The following is a 10,701-nucleotide window of genomic DNA, read 5'->3' on the forward strand; positions in this document are numbered from 1 at the left end:
GTAATCACACAGCAGCCTACAGGCAGCAGCCTCTGTTAAGTGGATTGCCTTCCCACAGCAAGCGAAGAGGGGGGAGATGGGAAGGGCAAGCATTCTAAAAGGCAAAAGTGCTCAGCAATACAGAGCAGGCCATGGGAAAGACCATCTGCAGAAAGAAGGGAAGCTGAGGAGCCCTGGAAATTGCTGCAACCACAGAAGCAAGCATCCCTTGCTGAGCTTTGGGCATTGCAGTCTTTCCCCCCTGCTGCTGCTACTGCTTCTGCCCTGAATGTAAATGTTTGTCAGTGCAAATGCCTCAGCACGGAGGTACTGACCTCTTTGTTAACTTGCCACCTGGCAACAAGCCAACTGTTTTCACCTCAAGTTACCTCAACTTAAAGTAAACTTTATAACAGATCCAAGGAAACATTGTGCCTGAGCCAGGGACCATCAGACATGAGGGACCTTTTAATCCTTAAATTTTGACTTCCTCTGACAGAGAGATGTAACTTTTCTATTTTTACCAGTTTTGGTTCAATTGAGTCTTTGACCTCCAAATATCCCAAAGCATCTTCTAAAACCCCAATTACATGTAAATGCAAGAACTGGGAAGTCGGGTGAAACAATGCCTGCTACGGTAAGAAATGCAAGTGCACATGCTGTACTAAATACACGAGCACCATCTTGATTTAGTGGGATGGTTTGACACATGATTCACTTCATGTGTGAGAGTAGACTACATTAAGTTACAGGAATTGCTAATGGGAACCATCACGTGGGAAAAGCTGTGCAGACACAATGGAAATAATTGGTGCTGCCAAGCCAGAGGGGAAACACGGCAGTTTACCTTTGAGTGTTACCCAGTACTGCTTCCACTTTCGCCGTGTGACCAGCTCCAGCTTCTTCTCTTTCTGCAGGGTCACCAATGGTTTGAAGAACAGCCACCCTGCTTTGCGCACCACTCCTTGCTCCTTCTCATACAACAAATCCAGTTGCTCCAAGGAGCTGAGGGACTCGCTGCTGGAGTCCTCCGTTTCTGATGAGGTCTCAGTGTTCTCCAGGTTTGCCCTGCTCATCTCCAGCTCCCGCATGAAGTTTTCATAAATGTTCTGCCTCAGGGCATCACTGCTGACTGCATTGGTGGACTCACTTCTCTGGGACAGGATGTGACTGGAGCTGGGTGACCACAACAAAGTAGGCTGCTGTGATGGTGCCAGCGTGTCTGTGCTGAAGTTGTCCATTCTGCTGTCAAAGTATTCGCCCCCATCTTTACATTTGGGTTCCTGCATATTAAAAGAAGTTGCCAGAAATAAGTCACCAGTAAGTCTGAGTGCAAACAGGAATAACACCACAGCACGTTGCTTTATTACAGGGCTTTCAATGCTTTGGTGACCCTGTAAATGCAAGGCAGCTACCTTTACCTTCAAGCATATCAGAATCGATTTTATCTGTTTTCTCTCTGTCACACAAAATGTGCATAACCAACAAAAACAGCCAAAAAAAAAAAAGTCAAAAGTTTAAAATATTTTAAGCCTGTTAGTATTGATTAATGAAAATCTAATCTAATATACAATTAAAAAAACAAAAAACAAAAAAAAAAAAAGGCAGGCAGGCTTGCAGACTGGCAAGAATCCAGTTTCCAAACTGCAGAGGTGTGTATTTTCTGACTTGCTGGAAACCCCAAGGGAGCTTGACTATCTCATCAAGCACCCACAGGCCTTTTCCCAAACTGCATTGTTAGTTTGTCCCTGCACTGAGAGGCTGGCCAAACTAATTTGAAATAATTGAGTCTGATGACATCCCCATGCCTTGCTATATGACCATTAATGCATGCCCAGCTCCTGCTTCTGACTGTCTAAGTGGGATCATGCTGGCAGCTTGGGCTTTGCCTGTCTCAAGCCTTTCCCAATAACAAGCTACTCACTCCCACCTCTCCCAGGTGGTCAGGGGTTTCTTATCATGCAAAGGAGGGGCACACCAAAGCCATCTGTTATGCTTCCAACTTACATTACTGATGGTATTTAAAATTAATTTTAAGATTTAAGAGGACATAGCACAAAAATTTTGCTGCCTTTTGCTCTAGAGAAAATTTGAGACTGTTGCTTGAAATGTGTGAATGAAAACAAAAGAAGAGACGGTTACAAAAATCAAAGATGTGAAGCTATTTACCCTCATAAAAATAAAGCTATTATACTTCTAAGTTTAGACTACTTCTACAGTTGCATTTATTTGCTTGCAGATCAAGTAAATAAGCCTTGGTCTTCCACAATCTGCTTTCACCAAAAGTTTTGAAAGCAACTACTATTTTTCCCTTTGCTTTCCACTTGAAGCTCTCAAACAAGCAACGTTGTGTTTTGATGGTAGAATGGCCTCCACATGCAATCAGGAGTCACGGTGAGCCCACACCCAGGTGCAGGTCTCACAAGGCAAGCCACTTGTCAGGCTGCAGGACACTGCTGCTGATGGCACCCCAAAAGCCACACTCAGCTGAAAACTATGACCGTTTACAGTATGTTTAGCTTCAAGTCTGGCTATACAGATCACCCTGCCCACCCACAAAGATCGAATTCTCACAGTATGGCAGCACTTCTCTCAAACCCTGTGGCAAAGCTTTCATCAGTGTTAGAGTGGAGCTCACTGAACATCAACAGTTTTGCCAAATATGCCTGCAGGAAAAATCCTGAAATTCAATGAAAGGATATGCATTTTCCTATATATACAGCTTGACAAGATATGTACCCTTTTTCATTGGCGCCCGTGAGAATAGATGAATACATCCAAGGCAACAGTGACTGTAAACAATTTTCCACAGGCAAGCTGAGAGATGGTTGAGGGGGGAGTAGAACCACATCTGTAATGTGTTTAAGCCCACAGAACAACTGTACAAGATGGATCACAGAACTGCACCAGCCATGTGCAGTTCCGTGGGAATGGAAAGCTTTCTCCACCTACTTTTTAATTACTGTTACTGAACATATGTACCAAAATTTTGTGTTTTAGTTGTTTGACTATTTATTTGCCAGAAACTGTCCTCCAGAAAATATTCATGTACACTTTATGAAGCATATCTATTTATTTCAGTACTAAATCACTTATTTGAATAGCAAAGAAAAAAGCACATATAAGAAGACGATTTCTATGAAGGGCCATTACTGGAACAACACACACCGAGGAAAGAGAAGTAAAGAACAACCTAACCACCAACAGCCACCAAGCACATCTGAAGTTTTCTCAGAAAGGATGCACGATGAATGAAGCGCTGGGATTATATACATTTTGCCATGACAACATAACTTGTATGTGCTAAAAATGAGCAGCAGTGGCAGCGTCACAGTCTCTACTGGTCCCCAGGGAAGCTGTCACTGTGGCAGTATCTGGTAGCTGTTGCTCATGGTGCTTACCCTGCTCTTTTTCCCATTGTTGTATCTGATGATAGAAAATTCCCACTGTATCTGTGCAGCTGCATTCAAGCAGATCTCTTAATGTCTGAGATATATCCTGGATTAATTGCAGATAAAGCAAAAGATAAAGAGGATAACTAAGATACTAATTAGACAAAGTGACGCATGTAATAATTAGCTGTAAGGAACAAGGCAGGAAGTAATGCAGGCTGTTAAATGTATTAAGATTCAAGCAAAAAGTGGGACTTAATGCCTGCTTTCCAGCCAAATAAAGAGTTTACCTCAGTGCACTTTTCTTTTAAACTCTCTTTACACCATCAAGCTTCATGCTCACACTTGTAAAAGCCAGTGCATTTCAGAAATGATTCTTCTGAAAAGACTACTTCATGCAAAAGCCTATCTGCACAGAAGTTTCTGGTGGCTCATTTTTTTTACTTCATACAGCATCAGCCCTTTCTCTACATGTTATACAGACAGACACAAGGGCAGTTCTTGCACCACGATTGTTAGAAGGAACTGACTGCAGCAAGTCTGCCTAGGTCCTGTCCACGCATCCAACATGCTCAAGACACACCTATGATTCTCTTAAAATGTATCATGATACAGCATCTTCCCAGTGCTGTTCCATAAAGAATTAAATCAGTGAGGATGTGTCATGCAGTACAGCACTAGCAATTTACAAAAGCAGTGCATGAGGATACCATCCTGCAAAGAAAGCTGGGCTATAGCACAGAACAACAGCAAGTCTTTGACATGAGATGATAATTAGAAAGGCAAACTCAGTTCCAGGATATAACAGATCAAGTATCAGATCAAGTCAATAAGGAAGCATCCACCTCACCGGACAGGACACAGCCAAGGGCTCATCTGGAATATCCCATATCTGAATCTGGTTATGAATGATTCAAAACAGGTGCAGAGAAAGGGTGCCAGAACACAAAAAGAAGGACTTCCTATCTTAAGACAGGGGACCAAAGACAGTCTGCACAGCCCAGAAAAGGTGGGCCAAGAGGAGATACAATTTCTCCCTTTAAATAAATTGTAACAGATTAAATAACAAGGAAGGATAATTAGCATAATGGACAATACTGGCATCAGAAACAGACTGGCTGGGACTATATTTAGTCTGCAAATTAGATGAGAAGTTCCATGCATCTGAGTAAGAGGGTTTGGAAATGGGCTTCAAGTGGGGTAAAAGCATACCAGATCTTTGGCTGAAATTGGTTCAGTTAGGAAGGAGGTTATATTCCGCTGCCTTTCTGACAGCAGGGGGCTCGTTCCAACTGCCCTCATCGTCCTTTCTAGCCTTGAGCCCTCATGCTGCAGCAGGCTTGGCAGAAGGGCCCACCCACCCACCCAAGTACCAGTGCTCTGGCGTACCAATAAGGATATATTCCAGCTTTCACTTACTCTCAGCCTAAGTGACTCACAGCAACGTAACGAGGAAGGGACACAATGTTCAGAGCAAAGTAGAAAGGCTGTAATCACGGTGATGAACAGTCCTACTGACTGGGACTAACCAGCTGCCAGCGGAATCATGCACAGTGCTTTTGCCCTTTTGAGTCAAAGAAGCTGGTGAGAATATAGTCATCACTATACTACAACACAGCAGCGCTCCAGAGAGATCACAGGTTATTCAAAACATGTGAAGCAGAAAGAAACTGACCAAACCTCACAATGAGGGAAAATCATAAAGCACTTGCTGCCTGCTTTTTGTCATGCCTGCAGTTGGATACTTGTCTGATAAAAATCGATGACTAACCATTTCCTATACCTTTTTCTAAGAAATCATTTACAGAATTGGAGCCAACTTCCATCTATCAGAATCAAATCTGAGTTTGATGCAATCTCACGAGCAGAATTTTTTCTCTGTGCCTAAAGTAAGCTCACTGCACAGTGAATTCAAGGCAGCTATGAATCCTGCATCACAAATACCATTCTGAAAATGTCATAACTAAGTAATACATGGCAAAGGTCTGGGATGCAGAGATCATATGTAAAGCCAGGCTATAAAATCCAGAATAGCTGCAGATGTCAAAATCAGTGAAGAATCCTGGCAGAAAGCACAGGGGCCCACTTTACTGATTCCATTTTTTTCTCTGCTTTCTCTTTCACAGCTGAGTAAGAAGGTGAAAAGACAAAATCTGATAAAATACATGAGCATCAACTCACAAAGCAGTGGCTAAAATACATGGCTTTCATTTTCATCTTTCCAGTTCTGTAGCCCTTACCTAGGAAAGAAAGAGCATTATATGATCTTAGCTAAGTTGCAGAAGTAAGGGTTCCTCTTACTCTCTTCACACTTCAAAAGCAGCCAGCAACCCAATATTGCTAAAACAGAGCAGATCCTTTATTTAGAGAAGCACGGTGACTGTTCCTATATGACTGACATTAGAGAAGATAAAAAAAAAAAAAAAGTTTCTGCCCTCCAACTCAATGTTTGAACTCACACAGAAGTCCAGGTGCAGTCTGGCATTTAAAGAGCTGACTCTGGGACGTATGACTGGAGACAAGAATTTCATTCCCAACCACAGGAATCCTACATTCCTATTAATGGGATTAGTTTTAAATTCTTCTAAGGAAACATCCTTTCCCTCCCTCTTGCCCTCCTCCCATCTCCTTCTTCACAACATCAACTGCCGGCAGGCCAGATGGCAACTCAAGCTCCTCCATCTGGCAAGCTAAGCTCACGCACATGAAGGAGGAGGGCGCCCCATGTAAAAGCTTAATGGGAGGAAGATAAGAAGCCAGCAACTCTGGCCAGTGGCCTGCAGCTGCTTGCCTCACTACACGTAGGCCAATGGAGAAATCAAAGTCAGTGACAAAGCATATAATAGAAACACAGAGTGTTTGCAGTGGTATTCTTAACGTGCTGCTTTTCAAGTTTACTTCCACTGTTCCTTCCATGGTCTTTAAATGCTAGTCTAATTTTCATATTTGAAGCAAAAAGAAGGCTTAAAAGCTCCAAGTTACTCCATAAATAACAAATGAATACAAAAGCTAATTCACTGAGATATTAGAGTTCAGAGACTCAAGTTAGCTAAAAAGGTGACAAAATAGGAAGGGAAAATTTTTACACAGAAATGCTTTTTTGTTTGTTTTTTTTTTGTTGTTGTTGTTGTTCTTGTTGTTAACACTTATGTATAACTTCTGGGTTGGAAAATTTCTCAGAATTCCATGAATTACCATAAGAAACTGTTAATTCACTATTCTGTTAGAAAGATAAACATGATTCAAATCTACAAACCAACTTCCAGACACTTAGGCTCAGGACTGTTTGTACATACCTGCAACTTCCTTTTCTTCCTCGAGAGACTTCCTGTCCAATCACTGATGCGCCTCATTCGGCTTTTTAATGTGTCCTTCTTGGACGCATCATCAGTGAGGGGCTTGGACTTTCTACATGGGAGCGTGTAAGAGGAATAATGAGCAGGACTTCCCTGCTCTACCCTGGAGGGAACATCAATGTCTGAGGCGAATGATACACGGTTGCTTAGGCTACCGTGAGTATCAATATACTCATCAGACAGCCTGATCACAGGTGGAGGAGTGCTTTCCAAATTTGTATCCTTATAGAGATCTCGAAGTGAGGAAAGAGATGAGCTTTGATTGAAGGACTTCTTGTCGCCTGCTGGGAAACTGGCATGAATGCTTGTATCTGGAGTGCTCCTAGTCAAATATGGACCATCCAACTCATTGATATCCCCAGCATTTCCCCAGAGAGAGTCATACCATGAAGACTCGGAGCTTAGGGAGCTTCCCTTACTAGATCGAAGCCTTGAATCAGTAGGTGACAGGCGATGGTTTGAAGAACAGTCTGCACTGGAGTTCCTCCTGACATCAAGCAGATTATTTGACTTAGATTCCAAGGTAGGTGAATATCTCAGCAGCTGGACTGGCCCACTGGACTCCTCAGTTGGTACTTTGCTGTTGCTACTGTTGTGGAATTCGACTCTCAAGCAACCATCCAGCTTCCCCAGTGTTTTAATAAGTACTTTTGGACTTCTCCTGTCCTCTGATGGGGAGGTTGATGCAAGACTCTCATTCTTTCCGTAGCATTTTAGTATGTGCCCATTGCATTCTCGGGGAGCAGCATGATTACTTCCAGCTTGAAGGCCAATATAGTGGAAACCATTATCAGGCAAAAACACTGCATTATTTCCTGGACAGTAGTCCCCTGAGGTGTGTGTCCTGTGTTTGGCAAGGACGTTACTTTTGGAGGCCTTCACCACAGTATCACCAAGTCTAGCTGAATAAGGCTGACTACTCTTGAAGTGCGAAAGGCAGCTTCTAGCAAGAGACCTTGACTTGTAGTTTGAGCCACTATTGGTATGTCCCCATCCATGCAAGGAGCAAGACTTTTCATCTTTAGCATGAATGCTGCGAATTTTTAGAGAGCAAGGCTTCTGCTTGGAACCAGTTGAAGCAGTAGCATGATTTTTTGATCCCTGAAGACTGTATTGGCTTTCTGAATTCCCCATTTTCCACTAAATTAAGAAGAGTTTCATTAGAAACAATGGCCAGAAGACAAAGCAAAAAGTAACAGACCATATTTATTCTCCGTACAGGAAAGTGCCTTTTTAAAAAGTTACATGAAACAATTGCTTCAAAAAAACCCAAATGATTTACAACATCAAATTCATAATTGCATTAATTTTAGGGGCAGCCTCAGAAAGCCTATTCTCTGCCGGATTTATTACCCCTCTGTTTTAAAGCTGGAATCTAAACCCATTGAAATCACATCAACACCTTTCTCCACCCACACCCTTGGCAACATCTTTTTCTTATAACTTACAAAACCTCTGGCTCCCAAGAACAATGGCATAATGAAAGGGAGACAGCAAGATAATCATTACTTAGATGTAAAGTGAACTGTACTTTCAGAGAAATCCCTTCTGCCAAGAAACAAGCAAACTGCAGTTTCAGCTTGACTGGCTTCTATGCAACCAAGTACTGCCTCAATAAACTGTTCGGCTAACTCCAATTTTATGTTTAAATGGAGTCAGTCCAGGAGAAGAGGAAGGAAGAAAAAAGAACTTGGTTAGTGAAAAGCCTCATCTTCCATTACAGCACAAAACTGCATTGTGTTCATTCAGCATGGGGTGGTTTGATAGTTCACTTAATAGAACACGCTTCAGCTTCTTACTGAATTCACAGGGAATGGTGCACACTGGAGCAGGCAACCTGCCAGAGTGAGATAATTACAATTTTGCACCTTCATAAAGTGTACTCAAAAGTAAAAATGATCTCCTGTTCCTCCTGTTACTTGGAGTGAATCTCCACTGTTTGTAATCACAGGATCACAGAATGGCCAGGGTTGGAAGGCACCTCAAGGATCATGAATCTCCAACCCCCCTGCCACATGCAGGGCCACCAACCTGCACATTCAATACTAGACCAGGTTGCCCAGGGCCCCATCCAATCTGGCCTTGAACACCTCCAGGGACAGGGCATCCACAACCTCTCTGGGCAGCCTGTTCCAGCACATCACCACTCTCTCTGTAAAGAATTTCCCCCTGACATCCAACCTAAATCTCCCCTCCCTCAACTTAAAACCATTTCCCCTCATCCTGCAGTTATCAACCATTTCAAAGAGTTGATTCCCCTCCCCTCTGTAGGCTCCCTTTAGGTATTGAAAGACTGCAATGAGGTCACCCCGCAGCCTTCTTTTCTCCAGGCTGAACAAGCCCAGCTCCCTCAGCCTGTCCTCATAGGGGAGGTGCTCCAGTCCCCTGATCATCTTTGTGGCTCTCCTCTGGACCCTCTCCAACAGCTCTCAGTCTTTCTTGTACTGAGGGCTCCACACTTCGATGCAATACTCCAGATGGGACCTCACAAGAGCAGAGTAGAGGGGGACAATCACCTCCCTATCCCTGCTGGCCACCTCCCTTTTGATAGAGCCCAGGATAGCATTTGCCTTCTGAGCTGCAGGAGCACACTGCTGGCTTATGTTAAGTTTTTCACCTATCAAGACCCCCAGGTCCTTCTCCACAGGGCTGCTCTCAAGGACCGCTCCTCCAGTCTGTATAGATGCCTGGGATTCCATTTTATGGTAAATTTACAGAAGAAAGATTTTATGGTAAATTTACAGAAAGAACACTGAAGTCCATTTTTAATCAGAGCTATGCTTCTTTGTCAGACTTCAGACTATCACTCTTAGTAGAATTCACTGCAGTCTCAATCAAAATTTTGTCAAAACAATCCATTGTGATTACAGAATCTTATTTTCAAGAATTTATATATATTGTAATAGCCTAAGTTCCATTTCTTATCACTTTTAGACAAAAGAAATGTATAAAACAAGAAACATACCTGTAGAATCTCTCTCTCAAACGTAGGTATGGTTATCAGTTAGCATCATTTGCATTGCCTTCATAGCCAGCTGCTACACTTGCCAAAAAAGCAGGATGGAGATGAATGCAGGCTTTCTAAAAGACACGAAAAAACACAAAATAATAATAATAATGATGATAATAATAATAATAATAATTAAAAACAGGCTTTCAGTCATAGAAAACATTTTTTAGTTGAACTATAAGCAAAACACACACAAAAAAAATCAGACAGAAGGCACAAATGAATAAAAGAGATCTGATTAAATGGATTCTTGGACTTCAGACATCAGTGTTAATAAATATGCTTTAACAATTGAAACTGAATGAATACAATGAAGTCACAGGGTAAGTGTTTTATTTTCTAATCCTTTCATTTTCCCCACTAACTGATGAATTAGGGTGCATTTTGAGCACCTTCCATTTGGCTTTTGGTACAACAATTACAGATGACTGAGCTGTGCAGTGATCCACTATAATTTGAAACAAACTGATCAGAGCATGTTCTGCAGGATCTGTTTATCCTTCCTTGTCATTTCTCAATTCCAGCTGACTCCTGCAGTGAAAGGCCACTGTACAACTCACTCCACAAACTACCCAGCAATCTCTCCCCTTAACTTTGTACCTATTTTAAGTTGCTCTGCCAGGCAGCAATAGAAAGGCAGCACTGACCACCCAGCACACAAGAAGGTAGCAAGACCCAAGTTTTTCCTGAGCATCCAAGCGTATCAATCCTTCACTAAACACACAGAGGCTTTAATTCAAAACAAAGATATGAGCTGAATCTCACAGAAAATACCAGTAGTGTAGGGAATAAAAAATTCAGTAGGGGAAGCTGTACAAGAGCTCTGGCTCAGTGTGCATAAAAACTTTGTAGATTTTAAAGGAATTCAGTGGTAACCGAGGTACTTTGCTAATCTTACAGAAAGCACAGGAAAAGGTTGCCAACTAGAATTAAAAACAGTCTCATCAACAAGCTTAGAAAAAAA

The 10,701-nt window shown here is 42.3% G+C and overlaps 1 protein-coding gene across 3 annotated transcripts in view; it reads right to left on the reverse strand.

The window, feature by feature from the left end:
- Nucleotides 1-9,806, reverse strand: part of TIAM2 (TIAM Rac1 associated GEF 2) — an 88,284-nt gene extending 78,478 nt beyond the window's left edge. For all 3 annotated transcript variants that reach the window (XM_052686824.1, XM_052686815.1, XM_052686806.1), the window contains exons 1-3: nt 9,693-9,806; nt 6,668-7,867; nt 827-1,262 (exon numbers count right to left, since the gene is read on the reverse strand). In XM_052686824.1, coding sequence (XP_052542784.1) covers nt 827-1,262; nt 6,668-7,861 — 1,630 coding nt within the window. In that variant the 5' untranslated portion in view covers nt 7,862-7,867; nt 9,693-9,806. The remainder of the gene's footprint in view (nt 1-826; nt 1,263-6,667; nt 7,868-9,692) is intronic.
- Nucleotides 9,807-10,701: the final 895 nt, after the last annotated feature.

Source organism: Tympanuchus pallidicinctus, unplaced genomic scaffold, assembly GCF_026119805.1.
Source record: "Tympanuchus pallidicinctus isolate F22 unplaced genomic scaffold, pur_lepc_1.0 scaffold1, whole genome shotgun sequence".
Taxonomy (NCBI): domain Eukaryota; kingdom Metazoa; phylum Chordata; class Aves; order Galliformes; family Phasianidae; genus Tympanuchus; species Tympanuchus pallidicinctus.